Below are 18,209 nucleotides of genomic sequence, written 5' to 3' on the forward strand. Positions count from 1 at the left end.
GTGACAGAGGGCATCGTTGTCTTGTGCTGGTTTTCAAAGGGAATGCTTCCAGCTTTTGCCCATTCAGTATGATATTGGCTATGAGTTTGTCATAAATAGCTATTATTATTTTGAGATATGTTCCATCATTACCTAGTTAACTGGGTATTTTTAGCATGAAAAGTTGTTGAATTTTATCGGAGGACTTTTCTGCATCTATTGAGATAATCATGTGATTTTTGTCATTAGTTCTGTTTATGTGATGGCTTACATTTATTGATATGCATATGTTGAACCAGACTTGCATCCCAGGGATGAAGCTGACTTGATTGTGGTGGGTAAGCTTTTTGATGTGCTGCTGGATTCAGTTTGCCAGTATTTTATTGAGGATTTTCACATTGATGTTCATCAGGGATATTGGCCGGAAATTTTCTTTTTTTGTTGTGTCTCCGCCAGGCTTTGGTATCAGGATGATGCTGGCCTCATAAAATGAGTCAGGGAGGAGTCGCTCTTTTTCTATTGTTTGGAATAATTTCAGAAGGAATGGTACCGGCTCCTCTTTGTACCTCTGGTAGAATTTGCCTGTGAATCCGTCTGGTCCTGGGCTTTTTTTGGTTGGTAGGCTATTAATTACTGCCTCAATTTCAGAACTTGTTATTAGACTATTGAGGGATTCAACGTCTTCCTGGTTTAGTCTTGGGAGGGTGTATGTGTCCAGGAATTTATCCATTTCTTCTAGATATTCTAGTTTATTTGCATAGAGGTGTTTATCGTATTCTCGGATGGTAGTTTGTATTTCTGTGGGATCAGTGGTGGTATCCCCTTTATCATTTTTTTCTTTTGTCTATTTGATTCTTCTCTCTTTTCTTTTTTATTAGTCTGACTAGTGGTCTGTCTATTTTGTTAATCTTTTCAAAAAACTAGCTCCTGGATTCATTGATTTTTTGAAGGGTTTCTCGTGTCTCTATCTCCTTTAGTTCTTCTCTGATCTTAGTTATTTCTTGCCTTCTGCTAGCTTTTGAATTTGTTTGCTCTATGCTTCTCTAGTTCTTTTAATTGTGATGTTAGGGTGTTAATTTCAGATCTTTTCTGCGTTCTGATGTGGGCATTTAGTGCTATAAATTTCCTTCTAAATACTACTTTATCTGTGTCCCTGAGATTCTGGTACATATTGTCTTTGTTCTCATTGGTTTCAAATAACTTATTTATTTCTGCCTTAATTTCCTTATTTACCCAGTAGTCATTCAGGAGCAGGTTGTTCAGTTTTCATGTAGTTGTGCTGTTCTGAGTGAGTTTCTTAATCCTGAGTTCTAATTTGATTGCACTGTGGTCTGAGAGGCTGTTATGATTTGTGTTCTTTTGCGTTTGCTGAGGACTGTTTTTTTTTTTTTGAGATGGAGTCTCGCTCTGTCGCCCAGGCTGGAGTGCAGTGGTGCAATCTCGGCTCACTGTAAGCTCCGCCTCCCAGGTTCACGCCATTCTCCTGCCTCAGCCTCTCCGAGTAGCTGGGACTACGGGTGCCCGCCACTACGCCCGGCTAACTTTTTTTGGTATTTTTAGTAGAGACGGGATTTCACCGTGGTCTCGATCTCCTGACCTTGTGATCCGCCCGCCTCGGCCTCCCAAAGTGCTGGGATTATAAGCATGAGCCACCGCGCCCGGCTGCTGAGGACTGTTTTACTTTCAATTAAGTGGTCCATTTTAGAATAAGTGCTGTGTGGTGCTGAGAAGAATGTATATTCTGTTGATTTGGGGTGGAGAGCCCTGTAGATGTCTATTAGGTCTATTAGGTCCACTTGGTCCAGAGCTGAGTTCAAGTCCTGCATATCTTGTTAATTTTCTGTCTCGTTGATCTGTCTAATATTGACAGTGGGGTGTTAAAGTCTCCCACCATTATTGTGTGGGAGTCTAAGTCTCTTTGTAGGTCTCTAAAAACTTGCTTTATGAATCTGGGTGCTCCTGTATTGGGTGCATATATACTTAGGAAAGTTAGCTCTTTTTGTTGCATTGTTCCCTTTACCATCATGTAATGCTTTTCTTTGTCTTTTTTGATCTTAGTTGGTTTAAAGTCTGTTTTATCAGAGACTAGGAATGCAATCCCTGCTTTTTTTTTTTTGATTTGCTTTCCATTTGCTTGGTAAATCTTCCTCCATCTCTTTATTTTGAGCCTATGTGTGTCTTTGCACGTGAGATGGGCCTCCTGAATAGAGCACACCCATGGGTCTTGACTCTTTATGCAATTTGCCTGTCTGTGTCTTTTAATTGGGGCATTTAGCCCATTTACATTTAAGGTTAATATTGCTATGTGTGAATTTCATCCTGTCATCATGATGCTAGCTAGTTATTTTGCACATTAGTTGATGCAGTTTATTCAAAGTGTCATTGGTCTTTATATTTTGGTACGTTTTTGCAGTGCCTGGTACTGGTTTTTCCTTTTCATACTTAGTGCTTTCTTCAGGAGCTCTTGTAAGGCAGGCCTGGTGTTGACAAAATCCCTCAGCATTTGCTCGTCTGTGAAGGAATTTATTTATCCTTCGCTTGTGAAACTTAGTTTAGCAGGATGTGAAATTCTGGGTTGAAAATTCCTTTCTTAAAGAATGTTGAATATTGGGCCCCAATCTCTTCTGGCTTGTTGGGTTTCTGCAGAGATCTGCTGTTAGTCTGATGGGCTTCCCTTTGTGGGTAACCTGACCTTTCTCTCTGGCTGCCCTTAACATTTTTTCCTTCATTTCAACCTTGGTGAATCTGATGATTATGTGTCTTGGGGTTGCTCTTCTCGAGGAGTATCTTAGTGATGTTCTCTGTATTTCCTGAATTTGAATGTTGGCCTGTTTTACTAGCTTGGTGAAGTTCTCCTGCATAATATCCTGAAGTATGTTTTCCAACTTGGTTCCATTATCCCTGTCACTTTCAGGTACACCAATCAATCGTAGGTTTGGTCTTTTTACATAGTCCCATATTTCTTAGAGGCTTTGTTCATTCTTTTTCATTATTTTTACTCTAATCTTGTCTTCACATTTTATTTCATTAAGTTGATCTTCAATCTCTGATATTCTTTCTTCCACTTGATTGATTCGGCTATTGATACTTGTGTATGCTTCATGAAGTTCTTGTGCTCTGTTTTTCAGCTCCACCAGGTCATTTATGTTCTTCTCTAAAGTGGTTATTCTAATTGGCAGTTTCTATAACCTTTTGTCAAGGTTCTTAGCTTCCTTGCATTGGGTTAGAACACTCTCCTTCAGCTCAGAGGAGTTTGTTATTATTCGCCTTCTGAAGCCTACTTGTCTCAATTCATCAAACTCATTCTCCATCCAGTTTTGTGCCCTTGCTGGTGAGGAGTTTTGATCCTTTGGAGAAGAAGAGGCATTCCGGTTTTTGGAATTTTCAGCATTTTTTTTGTGCTGGTTTTTCTTCATCTTTGTGGATTCATCATGATGCTGATGACCTTTGGATGAAGTTTTTGCATGGGCGTCATTTTTGTTGATGTTGATGTTGATGTTATTGCTTTCTGTTTGTTAGTTTTCTCTCTAACAGTCAGGCCTCTCTTCTGCAGGTTTGCTGGAGTTTTCTGGAGATCTGCTCCATACCCCGTTTGCCTAGGTATCACCAGCAGAGGCTGCAGAACAGCAAAGATGGCTGCCTGCTCCTTCCTCTGCAAGCTTCCTCAAGCCATCTGCCTGCCTCAGCCTCCCAAAGTGCTGGGATTACAGGTGTGAGCCACTGTGCCTGGCCTCTTTTAGTACTTTTTATTTTTGTAAAATTGGTGGTAATGTTTTCAATTTCAGTTCTGGTTTAGAAATTTGAGCCCTTTTTCCTTTTCCTTAGTCCATGTAGATAAAGGTTTGTTAATTTTGTTGATCTTTTCAAAGAGCCGATTTTTGGCTTCATTGACTTTCTGTACTATTTTCCTATTTTTGATTTCATTTATCTCTGTTCTAATTTTTACTCTTTCTTCTGCTAGCTTTGGGTTTAGTTTGTTCTTCAATTTCTAGTTACTTGAGATGTAAAGTTAGGTTGCCTATTTGAGATCTTTCTTACTTAGATGTTTATAGCTATGAATTTCCACTTCAGCACTGCTTTTCCTGTGTCCCATAAGTTTTGGTATATTGTGATTTCATTTTCATTCATCTTTAAGTATTCTCCAGTTTCCCTTGTGATTTCTTCTATGATCTGTTGGTTAATACTGTGTTGTTTACACTCCACAAATTTGTGAATTTTCCAATTTTCCTTCTGTTATGGATTTCTAACTTTATCCCAGTGTGCGCAGAGAAGATACTTTGTGTCATATCAGTCTTTTCAAATGTAGTGAGGCTTATTATGTCTGTATGGTCTATCCTGAAAAATGTTCCATGTGCACTTGAGAATAACGTGTATTCTGTTGTTGTTGGGTAAAGTGCTCTGTATATGTCTGTTAAATCTCGTTGGTTGCCGGGTGTGGTGGCTCACGCCTGTAATCCCAGCACTTTGGGAGGCCGAGGCGGGTGGATCACGAGGTCAGGAGATCGAGACCACGGTGAAACCCCATCTCTACTAAAAATACAAAAAATTAGCCGGGCGTGGTGGCGGGTGACTGTAGTCCCAGCTACTCGGAGAGGCTGAGGCAGGAGAATGGCGTGAACCCTGGAGGTGGAGCTTGCCTTTCAAGCAGCTGGGAGCACAGGTACATACAACCACGCCTGGCTAATTGTCAAATTTTTTGTAGAGATAGGGTTTTGCTATGTTGCCCAGGCTGGTCTTTAATATCTGGGCTCACACGATCTGCTCACCTTTGCCTTAGCCTCCCACAATGCTGGGATCATAGGCATGAGCCACTGTGCCTGGCCTAGTATTCTTAATACATAGGACACAACAAAGAATTATATAGTCAAAAATGCAAATAGTGCTGAGGTTAAGGACTTTTTCTCTTGTGCAGCAATGTGAATATACTTAACAATACTGAACTGTACACTTAATGGTTGAGATGGCAAATTTTATGTTACACGTATTTTACCACAATTAAAAAAAGGGTCCTTATTTGCTAGGAAAAATTTCTGTTTACCAGTTAGTTTTATGCTATTTGATCAGAAAAAGAACATTTTATTTACTTCTATGCTCTGTTAGAGCTTACTTCATTGTTAAGATTGAAGTATAATATGTGGTGAAATACAGAATGGAGCCCGTATGTGCAGATACCCTGGGAAAGCCAACTAAGCTACTGTGCCAGGAATTTGCAAACCACAGGCATGAACTAACTATGGATAACTTAAGCAATAGACAAAATGTACTGGAAGGCAGTGCAGTCAGTTGTCAACCTGGAAGAGAAGCCCTACACCTAAGCTATGAGAAGAACAGGGCCCAGGGCAGCTTCAGGGAATCGGTCTTGGTGCAGGATTCAATAGGTCCAGAGCCCCATGGCCAGGATGAATCCACCTATAATCCCTCCAGTGTTTCTGGGAGAGTGTCTGATAGGCCAAGCTTGGGTCCTGTACTCTTCTCTCAGCCCAGGCAGCTTGTGGCAACCTATGTGACATCTCATGAAGATTGTACACAAAGGGAAGAGGCAGTTTCTTGTCCCCAGAAGTAGGGTGATGGGATGCTGGGCAGGTAAGAACAATAGATATCCACTTTAGCTGCAAGGTAGATACTGCCTCCTGCTGTCTAAAATCAAAACACAAAGAGCTAAACAAGCAACAAAATGCTTAAGTCACCACTTTTGCTTACTGTGAACCTTAGGAAAATCATTTAATCTCTGTTTTGTCTTCTACAAAATGAAGAACTTGAATTTAATGACATAACTTCCTTTTCATTCTAGCACCATATAGATACATTTCCTTATGTTTTAAAAGGGTCTTTGAACTCTTGTTCACATATACTTTATATTTTGCCTGGATTGTGGATTCTCCTCTCATTTGATCTATTCTTGGAATGGCTTCCTAAGGCTGCAGGATAGTTCTGAATTTTGGGATATTGATCTGCTTTTAGGGTACGTGTGGGAAGGATAATTTTTATCAGGAAGAAAGTAAATTTCAGTTGTTCATCTCCCTATAGAGAAAGCCATGCATGGGTGTTGGGAGTGTGGAGAAGGAGGAAGAAAGAGAAGGCTGAAACAGCAAAGCCCTTGCCAGCTCTGTGTTCTGCTAAAAGGTTAAACCCTGCATAGAGAGTGCTTCACCCAGAGAAACACAGTGGGTTTCTGTGTGTGGAAAGGGAAGACCTGAGCTGAAGGACATCAGGAAAATGAGTTTCTGGGGAAGTGAGAAGGAGTGGGGTTTAAAGAAAGAGGAGCTGGGAGACAGGTGGTAGGAGGCTGCAGCCTGCAAAAGTAGGTGGCCAGTGAGAAATTCCTGATCTGGGATAAGTAAAGGATTTGGGCTGAGCGTGGTGGCTCACATGTGCAATCCTAGCACTTTGGGAGGCTGAGGCCGGTGGATCACTTGAGGTCAGGAGTTCAAGACCAGCCTGGCTAATATGGTGAAACCTCATCTCTACTGAAAATACAAAAATTAGCCAGGGGTGGTGGCATGTGCCTATAATCCCAGCTACTTGGGAGGCTGAGGCAGGAGAATCGCTTGAACCCAGAAGGCGGTGGTTGCAGTGAGCCAAGATCGCGTGTCACTGCACGCCAGCCTGGGTAACAGAATGAGACACTGCCTACCAAACAAACAAACAAAAAAACAAACAAAAAAAAGGATTTGAAGGATGGGGATAATATCCATAATATCCAATTTTAGTTTTGTTCAATTTCATGACCCTTGCACAGTGGAAAATTCCACTATTTATGCAAATCTCCAGCAACATCTACATTCTCATTAAAGCCTTGTAGCACTGGTTTGTAGAAAGTTAAAGAGAACAGGGTGAGACCAACATCTGGGCTGGCATGGGGAAAAGGGAAGGGAACCTAGAGAGTGGCTTCAGCAGGAGAGGTTGCAGGAAAATCAGGAGGTGAGGGGGAGGTAGGAACTTGGAGCTGGAAGTGACCATGAGGTGGTAAATCGTAAGTTGTTGGAAATTCTCAGACATTTGTGGGAAGAATTGGACTTTCCAGAGGACTCAGAGTGAGAGCATGGGCCACAAAGGTAAGGGGAAATCAGTGTAACTTTGGGGCACGCTAATGCACAATAAAGAGGTGGAGCTCCCACTTTCCCTCTCGGGTGGAAGGGTGAGGTGCTGCAGAAGACCCCAAAATAGTGTGGTGGGATTCTTTTTTTGTCTTAGTCTTTCGTTTCGTTGTATAGTATGTCTTCACAGAAAGAGTGCTCCCAAATATATTTACCATGGAATAAACATTGTATTTATTTGTGTATATAACATTTATTGACATCTACCCACTGCGAGTATGGATGAGTAAGACACAGTCACGCCATAAAGGAGTTTATCCTTAAAAGGAGTGAAAGACATTCAAAAACCAACTGCAATAAAAAAGGATGACATAATTGCTAAATGGAGTGGAAGAACAGTGCTTATCAATTCTGGTTATGCAACAATGATATGCAATCCAATGAATGAATGGATGTTCTCCCTGAAGTTTCTATTTCTTTCTTGAATTACTTCTCTTTCCTATTGAGAGAAAAAAAAGAACATTCTGATATGTAGAAAATGCATAAAAACCATCCTAAGATTATATAGGCAAAGGAAACGTCACAGAAAGTGTAATCTATTATTCACTCAGCCCAGTTCTTTGTGCCTGGGACAAAGATTCTGAAGAACAACCTCCAGAGGCTAAGAAGGCAGGATTGACTGGAGCGTGGGCCCAGGGCTCAGGTACCTTTGCATCTTGTCTGTATCAGTTTACTAGCTGTGTGACCTTAGGTAGTTTACTACTTAACCTCTCTTAGCATTGGATTACGAATCTGTAAAATGTGGATAATAATGTCTCATTGAATTCTTGAATTAAATGAGTTAGTCCATGTGAAGTCTTGGGATACTGCAAGTACTCAATGCATGTTAGCTATTATTTATTTATTTTTTGAGACGGAGTCTCACGCTGTTGCCCAGGCTGGATTGCAGTGGTGTGATCTCGACTCACTGCAACCTCTGCCTCCTGGGTTCCAGCAATTCTCATGCCTCAGCCTCCTGAGTTTCTGGGACTACAGACATGCACCTTCACACCCGGCTGATTTTTGTATTTTTAGTAGAGATGGGGTTTTACGATGTTGCCCGGGTCTCGAACTCCTGGCGTCAAGCGATCCCCAACCACCTTGGCCTCCCAAAGTGCTGGTTAAAGGCATGAGCCACCGCGCCCAGCCAGCTATTATTTTTAGCATTCTGAGTATAGCATTAGGAATCTTCTATCTTAATCACTTTCTTTGGAATCTATGTTTTCTGCTCATATTACTTTTTAGATTAATTAACTCCCTACATATACAGCCTACATAATTAAATTCTATTTCCATTTGTCCAGAAGTTCCTTCTTTCCAACTCTGACCAGGGATGCCCTTTTGTCTAATACTTAAGGTTTTAACGCACCAGTCTCTTTTCTTCCTGTTAAATTTAATCAGCATGCCTCAGATATTCTTTAGTCTCTTTGTATTTTTCTTAGGGTTCTAAAATATTTATAGACTGCTGTAGAATATTCCATGAGTTCCACAGTTTTATGTAAGGGGACGGTAGTATTTTCAGTTTTGTTCATGATAACTTTACCAACAATAGTCAGCCTTTTGTGAATCTTTTGGACAGCAGTGGTTCTTTAAGTTAAATCTTTTGGGAATAGTTACATAGCATTTTCCAAAGTGTGTTCTCTGAATTACTGTTTTATGGGACTCATTGAGACCCATAAAATGGATTATAATTTAGGAAACACTGAGTTAAACGTTTGTTCAATGCTCTACACTCTCTAATAGTCTATACACCTGAAATACAGTAGGTAGTGTTTCTTGAACTTATTCCTCCATAGCCTCCTTTTCTGGGAATCACACTGTAGGACTAGTGTTCTGAGAATACAGTTTGGGACATGCTGATTTATAGCAAATGCTAGGTTGAACTGATATCTTAAATCCAGTGTCTTACTGGAATATTTCTGCTCTGAGGACAGCCCTCTATTGTGGGGAAGCACTTTCGTTGCTCATGTGATCATTTGAAGACTCTTTAGTGAGCTTTTTTGCAGTGTATTCTCTTCATCCTGATATTTTTACTGGCTAGGTTTAGTTATATCTGCTGATTTAAAGATGTTATTCTGTATTCTTTTATTCTTGCTAGGATAAAAAGCTTACTGGGCAGTGATAGGCCAGAATATGTCGTAGAAAAAGTATGAAGTCACAGAGCCCCCACTTGGAATCATGGCTCAAGCACTCAACGATCACGTGACCTTGGGCAGTCCACTTAGCCTCTTTGAACCTTGCTTTCCTTATCTTTATCCAGAGACAGAGCTTTTTTTTCTTGTCCTTTGATTTCTTTCTCAAATACTACTTTTGGCTGACTCAACACAGTAAATTCAAATCAGTGCACTTAAAAAAATTGAATTTGGAACTTGATTAAACCAAAAAGGCATAGATTGGGACAAGGGTTATACATAAGTATCAAGACCAGGAATGATAAGTAGTTTCTGTCCGTGGTTAACCACTTTCTCTACATGTACATGCAAACATGAAGAGTAGGGTCACTTTTAATTATTTAGGGTTGAATCCTTAGGAGTGGGCAGCTATGAAGAAAGGTGTTTTGTCCCTTCAATGCACCCCTACAGGGGACACTCTCCTAAACTATTTAAACTGAGAGAGGAAGAGCAGTGGGTGGCAGCTTGAAGAAAATCTTGACAATATAATTTGCATAATTTTACCACATGATACTATGTTACTGAAACTCACAATCGACATCTTCATAGTATATCACAGCCTAGTTATAGTTTAAGTATCTAAGGTCCCCAATTCCTCCCCTCAATAGGCTTTTTGATATAAGTTCCAGTGTAGTTTTCCAGGTAAATACCCATTTCCCAGCCTTTCTTTTCCTACCCCACTCTAAAAAGAAAATGGGAAATCCTCTTATTTGAAATAATAATTATTACCATATAGTTTCTGAATGCCTTTAATATCATCCTGGGAAAGTTTAAAATGTTGGGGATCTCCATTTCCATAGGTCGGATACATCACTGCATTAGGATCAGAGGAATGTCCCATACCCAAAGAATGGCCAAGTTCATGAGTTGCAGCATACAGGAAGTTAATTCCTACAACCAAAGAAGTGACAAACAATAATGATAAAAACAGCTACATACATTATGTAACATTATATATAATATATGATATCATAATTTAAAAAAACTAAAGAAACATACCCAATTTTTAGCCCACGGTAGCTTACTTATTTGTTTCTAGGCTTTCACAAGTGGAGAGGGGTTAGAAGGTTAATCAGAATAGGAGTGCTTTAATCTCATCACTACTTCTGCTTCTTAAAAATGTGTAATTTTTTTTTATTTGATTCTTTCATTCAGGCAGCAGTACTCTGCAGTGGAAAGCAAAGGTTTTAAAAGCACTAAGACCTAGGTTTGAAATGTAGCTCCACTACTTACTAGCTGGACAACTCGACAGATTAATTGATGTTGCTGAGTCTCAGTTTCTCATCTGTTAAACAGAGACAGTAATTTCTCCCCTATAGATTTGTCATGATAACTAGAGTTTCTCAATGTTTGGGAAGTGAGGGCCATTCAATAAATGTTAGTGACTTTGGATATCAGAAGAGAGAAAAGTGGCTTTGAGAAAGCGAAGATTGAAAGGCAGGATCTCTAGGCAATGCTGGGCTTTGTTTTTGATTTTGATTCATTAACTTGTATTACATATATCCTTTGTTCTCCCTCATACTCATTGAAAGGCTTTGCAAGTATGTGGAAGGTGTGAGCCCGTGCGTTTGAGGAGTGGCCAGAGCTCTGGTGGTGTTGCATTGAATTGAAGGAAGCTGCCTTTTACCTACCTTAAGTGGGAAGAAAGAAGAATGAAAAGAATATGCCAGATGCAAATAGGAGGCAGCATCACAATTTAACAGACTTTCACAGCAAGGCAGCAAGCTATGGTGAATTTCCGTTGCCAGACACAAGTACAAATTTCCCTTTTAGGGCCAGTTGGTAGCCTTAAAAAAATTGTCTCTAAGTGGGATTATGTATGCCAGAGCTCTTCTCCATTAGTTATCTCATGTGCCTATAATATCCTACTATGTAAAACGATAAAGATGATATACTAAATCACGGAGTTGGTTCTTTTTGGAAAATAGTGAATAATTCCAGAATTGCATATATTTCTTAAATATCATAGTTTCTACTTCTCTTTCTTTTCCATTTGGGGCATGTATTTTTTGGAAATATGAAGAAAGAGCTGTAATTTAATGAATTATTAATACATTCCAAGCACTGTATAAGCATTATCTCATTTAATTTAAAGAATCCTTGATGTGGGAACTATTTATATTTCCATTCCACAGAGGAGGAAACTGAGGCTCAGAGAAATTCAATAACTTGCCAGTGACACAGAGTAATTGGTAGACGTATAGCAAATTGGATCAGTGGTGCTTGACTCCATGGTCTGAGTGTCCATCTTCTGTGTGTGTAGCATTATGAGTATATTACATGAAATAGTGCATTTCAGGCATATAGTACAGTGTTTGGCATTTAGCAAGGGCTCAATACTTATTATAAATTAAAATAATTATTTAACTTAGTGTAAATCCAGGATTTTAAAAAGGATGTGGAGTAGAAGAGACATGAGATGCTATACCTAGACTGCTACCATCCGTCCAGCGTTCATCCTCATCGAAGTGAGCATCTCCTCCAAGCCCTGTTCCAGGTGCAAAGGCATGAGCCAGTATGTTTCCTGGCCCATCAAATGGGTAGGAGTCCCCATGAGCTGAAAGAAAATGGAGTGATTGTTCTTAGTGAGTGATTTTTTTTTTTCTCCAGTCATTTTATTTTTCAGTTTATATGATTATTGAGGCTAGAAAAAGCAGCCCAGTCCAGGCCAGGCATGGTGGCTCACTTTGCGAGGCCGAGGTAGGTGGATCACCTGAGGTCAGGAGTTTGAGACCAGCCTGGCCAACATGGTGAAAGCCCGTCTCCACTAAAAATACAAAAATTTGGGCGTGGTGGCACATGCCTATAATCTCAACTACTTGGGAGGCTGAGGCTGGAGAATTGCTTGAACTCAGGAGGCAGAAGTTGCAGTGAGCTGAGATCGCGCCACTGCACTCCAGCCTGGGTGACAAGAGTGAAACTCCATCTCAAAAAATAAATTAAAAAAAAAAAAAAGGCAGCCCAGTCCAAGTGGCTGACATTGTTATGCGCTGTCGGTTGCATTCACAGGGTAGTTTGGGTGCTTTCTTGGCCCAGACACTTTTCGTTTCACAGAACCATTGCTCATCACTGATAATCACCATATATTGAAAGCTTACTGGATACAGGACTTAAAATGCAGTTATACCAAACTTATGGTTGCATTTAAGGTTTTGTTAAATTTGACCACTTTGCTCAGCCAAAGGGTGGTGGGAGGGAGAATGAATATGAATACTGCATTTGGCAAGTAATTTGTGCACCATTTCATATATATATTTTTTTCTTAAAAACCTAGCTTATTCTTTGTGGGCATAGTAAATAGTCTCTTAGACAGCCATGCTCAAGATCTCTTAAAATGGCTTTTGATAGTCCTTTAATTTGTGATGCAGAGCTGGTTATCTTCAAGGTGATATGAGGCCAGTCCAGTTTATGCAGCTCTTGAAAAACTTGTAGTGCCATGATTAGTGCTTTCCCATAACATTTTCTTCAGTGTTGTCAATATTGTGAGTTGAAGTTCGAATTTCAGCTACAGTAGCCGGACCGTTCCACATAGAACAGACTGAAATGGGCAACATTTTTCTCTAAATTTGCACCATGAAACACTAGCAATTAAGAACAATTTATGTATATGGGTTTTACATATACATATATATACACACACACATATATAACACATATACTAAAAAATGGGTTTTACATATAGAAAAACCCATATTAAAAAAAAATATATATATATATATATATTTTTTTTTTCTTTTTAGACATAGTCTTGCTCTGTTGCCCAGGCTGGAATACAGTGGTGTGATCTTGGCTCACTGCAACCTCTGCCTCCCAGGTTCAAGCAATTCTTATGCTTCAGCCTCCCAAGTAGCTGGAATTACAGGCATGCACCACCATGCTCAGCTAATTTTTGTTTTAGTAGAGATGGGGTTTCACCATGTTGACCAGGCTGGTCTTGAACTCCTGACCGCAGATGATCCACCTGCCTTGGCCTCCCAAAGTGCTGGGATTACAGGCGTGAGCGACCACGCCCTGCTGTGTTATATATTTTTAAGTACTTTAATATGAAAGTTTCCATTTCCTACTTCCTTGCCACATGAAAGGCATTAGCAACAGGTCATATACCACTTCTCAGGGGCCTCTTGAGGCCTTTGGAAGCTGCGACTCTTTCTGTTGATTTAATATTGATGTTAGCTAGATACATTGTAAGCATATAGTCATGTGCTACATAATGATCTTTCAGTAAACAGACCACATATACAATGGTCCTATAAGATTATAATGGAGCTGAAAAATTCCTATAGCCTAGTGATATAGTAGCTGTGATAATGTCATAGCTCAATGCATTACCTTTTCAATGTTTAAATATGTTTAGACACACAAATACTTGCCATTGTGTTACAGTTGCCTACCGTATTCAGTATAGTAACATGCTGTATAGATTTACAGCCTAGGAGCAATAGGCTACACTATGTAGCCTAGGTGGATAGTAGGCTGTATCACCTGGGTTTGTGTAAGTGTACTCTATGATGTTAGCACAATGACAAGATTGCCAAAGGTCTCATTCTCAAGAATGTATTCCCATTGTTAAGCAGTGCATGACTGTATATATAAATAATAATTCACGTTACAAAACAGGGGTTGGCAAACTTTTTCTGTAAAGGGTCAGATAACAAGTGTTTAAGCTTTGTGATCTCTGTCACAGTTGCAGCCTGACCCCAAACAGTCATAGATAATAGGGAAATGAAGGAGCCTGACTGTAGTCCAGTAAAACTTTATTTACAAAAACAGAAGCTGGGCTGGATTTGGCTCATGGGTCGTAGTTTGACAACTGCTGCTATAAAAAGTGGCCCTATATTACCAGATTATAAAAATTGTAATAATATTGCTAAATCTATTATCTGTCTATCAATCAATCATATCTCATTAAAAGATTTTAATCCTCATAAGAAAAGAGCACTGATATAAACCATGAACAAACAAAACAGGACACAGGATTAGCCTACAGGAATCTTTCTTACCTCCTCGTGCAAAGCCAATCATGATGTCAGCAGTTCCCCGTACAACTCTCCTGAAATGCAGGGGGATCTCTTTGCCCCACATGTTTAAAGCCTTTGACACTAATCGATCCACTGTAATACTCGGTAAGTCTCGAGTATATGATACGATCCTAGTGGCAAACAAGAAAACAATGTTTGACCTCTTAGGAAACAGGCTTTATTGTTTTTGCCAAAATGAGCCAGAGCAAAACTAACCTGTAGGTGACCACTTTGGAAGTCCATTTTGGTCTATTTGGAAATAGTGAGTATTCTGCAACATCTGGCACTCCACATCTGGGCTTCTGCATTATTTCTATGACGCGGGAGTTTAACATTCCAGTTATAGGTAGGCCAAAGAATTTTTGCATCTCCTTGAGTTTGGCTTCTAAACTGTTGGCATTTTTTGTTTCTGAGTCATAGAGATAAAATCTCTTGAGATAGTCCTATTGAAAAAAGAGTAATTAATCTATAGTTCTTGTTTATTCTATTCTTTTATCTTAGAAGCCTATACATCTCTTGCCTTTGGTTCCTGTGGATTCAAATAATGACTTGAAGACAGAATAATTACATAGTCACAGAGAAAAATAAGTGTGCATTAGTGAGGAGAAAATTTAATATTGCTAATGAAGCACTGGCATGCCATTTCGTGAGCAAAAGAAAAGAATCCCTCAATTTTTAAAAAATCCCTTTAAATGTTTTGGGGAGAAATACACTATACACTTTATAAAGCCTAGATGTGTGTAGAGCAATCAGGAAGCATGTACCAGTCTGTCCTCAGGGGTACGACTAGGACCTTCTCTCAGTGTTATCATAGACCCTGTAGGGGGAGATCTGAGATCAACCAGCCCTATCTAAGGTCCAGCTGAGATGTGGTTCCAGCTAAAAGTTAAAGGGTCTTAAAATTTAGCTCTGGGAAAAGATATTAGGAAATTATTAAATAGTTCAATTTAATAATCTGGTGAAGGAACCAAAGCTTATAGCAACTAAATGATTTATGTGCCCAGGTTCACACCCTAAATTAGTAGCAGAACTGGACTTGACTTTCCTGACTCCTTGGCCCTCTTTTCCCTCTTTCCGCTCGTTCCATTCCCAGCCCCTCTTTCTGCTGTTAAATCTCTAGTCAAGCCCACTTTGGGAGATTGCAGTACACAGTAGGACTCCCAGGTTTATTCCATGCAATGTTGGGTTCCTGAGAATTTCTCTAAAGGTTCTCAGTATCTGGATATGAGGTTAGGAATCCAGCAGCACAAATACAACAAAAGTGAATGAACTAACAACAATAGCAACCTCACAGGAAAATTTTTAAGCACTTACTAGAGCCAGGCACTTACATATTTGTTTTATGTAAACCTCATAACCACCCTATGAAACAAGTATGGCATTGTTATCCCTATTTTATATATGAAGAAACACAGCTCAGAGAAGTGAAATAAATTGCACAAGACCACCTTGTGAGTAACCGAAGGAGCCAGTATTTGAACTCAAGTGTTCTGACTTCTATACATTAGAAACATGTGTAGGGTTATATGATGCCTGATAATATTGTTGTTAAAATGATTTAAACATTGGCTCACTAATTTGCAGTTTGTTTGGAGTAGATGGTAATGGTTACCTGTCTTAGGACCCCCCAGGAACATGCAATTTATGTAAGAAATCTTATTAATATTGTGCCTTTTTTTCCTGTTACCAACAATTGTTTCATTAAATACAACAAATACTTATTGTTCATCCCTGACAGTTGATAACTGATCCTTTATTTAAAGACAAATAACCCATTTAATCCCTTCTAGAGCTACAGACTTTACCAAGACACCCTCTGGAAGAAATCTCTCTGCTTTGTTGAGATGACTTTTCCTGTTTTTTTTGTTAAACCTAGCTAACATCCCTCCAAGTAAAGACTAAGTTTCTGTCAACCTCCACTATAAGTAAAGAAACTAAATGCAAAGTACTCTTTCTGGAGAATTCATTAGGTGGAACCATATAAAATTACTGCTTTGGAGATTTTAAAAGTTAAATACTAGTAACTTCGTGTGGTTCAATCTAACTTATTATAACTGGAACTTTTTAAAAGTCTAAGTTAATGTGAATTAAAAATTGACTTTTCTTATGCTTAAAGCCTAAATTTACAAATAATACTTATGAGTAATCATCCTATTAGTTAACCAAATAATAATTAGTAGACTGCTTATATTTATTAGACTGCTTATTAAGAAGCATATTGGGAGGAACATGATTTTTGAACCAGAAGCACTTGTCCTTGATTTCTATCTCTACCACTAATAAGTACACTAATCAATTTAACTTTGGTTTCCTCTTTTTATAGAACTAAGGATTAAATGACACAATGTATATATAATCTACAATTCTTACATACATACATGCTAATTGGTTTTGTTATCACCTCATTTACTTACTAGAATACCCCATGAGATATAAAACACATAATATTATTTTTTCTACTGGACACATGAGAAAACAAAGTCAGATGTTAATGCCTTGTCTATTGTCATTGACTTGTTGGAGAGTTGTAACTTCTACCTATGTTTTCTGACTTCAAATATCTCCATTACAAACCGTATTGTAAATATACAAACAGTATATTTACAAGTTGTATCTTAAGAGGCAATATTCTGTATACTATAGAAAAAGAATCTCAAGTTATAACAAATAAAAATAAGAACTTAAACAATGTTTCAGGTATTGTGTTGAATGCTTTACAACACCCTCATTTGGTTGATATCATTCTTAGTTCCAACATCCAAATTGGAAACCTGAAGCTTAGAGAAGTTTAATGACCTTCCTGAGTCTATCTACATAGTGAGTGGAGGGTTGGAACTCAAGCCCGATTTGAGCAGACTCTGAAACCTGCTTTTAATGGCTACTTGATGAAAACATATATTGCTTTTATAATCCGAAAAACTACCCCAAAGAAAATTCCACTGCAATGCTAACATGGGAAGGGAAATAATTGAAAAACACATTTCTTAATGCAGTTGGCAAAAGAATGGAAGCCCAAGTAAGTGGGCTGTGACATACCTGAGCCTGTTCCCACTGTAGCTCACTCATGCCTCCCGCCTCCCGAGGCAGCGGCAGGGCCAGGCTGCCAGGCAGCAGGCACACAGCACACAGCACGGTGAGTCGCATAGCTGCCATCCAGAGACAATTGTTCTTGGACCTATGGTTGATTTGGTGTTTTCTGCTAGTGACTGCAGAAATTTATATAGCTTCTCAGCCTCGAATGTGGAAATAGGTGACTCATTTGAGTGTTTTCTTTCTTTTTAGAGTCTACAGAACTTTGAAACTATGTGTTATTTTTCATTAACTAAAACGAGGAAGTATTACATCGTTATTGGCAGGAAGCACACAATGTATTTGTCTTTCAAATGATTTTTTTTTCTGTCTGCTGCATAAATTGAATCCATGAGAAACCTCATGGATTGCCAAAGTCAAATGGCTGCTCACATAGGTATCATTCAGGACATTATGGTACCATATATTCTTAAAGGATTTTTTAACAATTGAAAGGTATGGAAAAGTGCACAAAACATATAAATAATGAAATAATAATTAAGCAAATACTGTAACAGTCACCAAAGTCAAGAAATAGAACATTACCAACATCCTGTGGTTCTCCATACAGGGGAAAGATGGCAGGAGGCGGGTGGAAATGCTGCTGTGTGGCTGGATTAGTGGCCATCCTATATAGAACTGTGCTGTGTCCCCTCATCTTCCATGTCCCTTAGCAGAGCAGTGATAATTCCCTTCTTTGGGTCTCCTTTTAATCAGTTTATGTCTTTTCTTAATGGGGAACACTGCCTCTAATTCTTCTTGAATTAAACACGAAAAAATACCAAGCCAACAAAAATCTACAAGCACGGGCTTAACTGTTCATCTGGCTTACTTATTCTGCTTCTCATTTTATAGTAACAGATTCTTCCAAAGCTAGACCTTCAACTTGGAAATCC

The 18,209-nt window shown here is 39.1% G+C and overlaps 1 protein-coding gene across 1 annotated transcript; it reads right to left on the reverse strand.

Annotated features, from left to right (window-relative positions):
• Positions 1–7,224: 7,224 nt before the first annotated feature.
• MMP7 (matrix metallopeptidase 7) lies at positions 7,225–17,584 on the reverse strand. Its single transcript, XM_055272909.2, has 6 exons — positions 17,281–17,584; positions 14,461–14,687; positions 14,227–14,375; positions 11,655–11,783; positions 9,956–10,117; positions 7,225–7,515 (listed from the first exon to the last, which is right to left on the reverse strand). The coding sequence occupies exons 1-6, from the start codon at positions 17,395–17,397 to the stop codon at positions 7,487–7,489; spliced, it is 813 nt and encodes a 270-aa protein (XP_055128884.1). The 5' UTR covers positions 17,398–17,584; the 3' UTR covers positions 7,225–7,486.
• Between the last annotated feature and the right edge of the window lie 625 nt (positions 17,585–18,209).

Source organism: Symphalangus syndactylus, chromosome 3 (genome assembly GCF_028878055.3).
Source record: "Symphalangus syndactylus isolate Jambi chromosome 3, NHGRI_mSymSyn1-v2.1_pri, whole genome shotgun sequence".
Lineage (NCBI taxonomy): Eukaryota > Metazoa > Chordata > Mammalia > Primates > Hylobatidae > Symphalangus > Symphalangus syndactylus.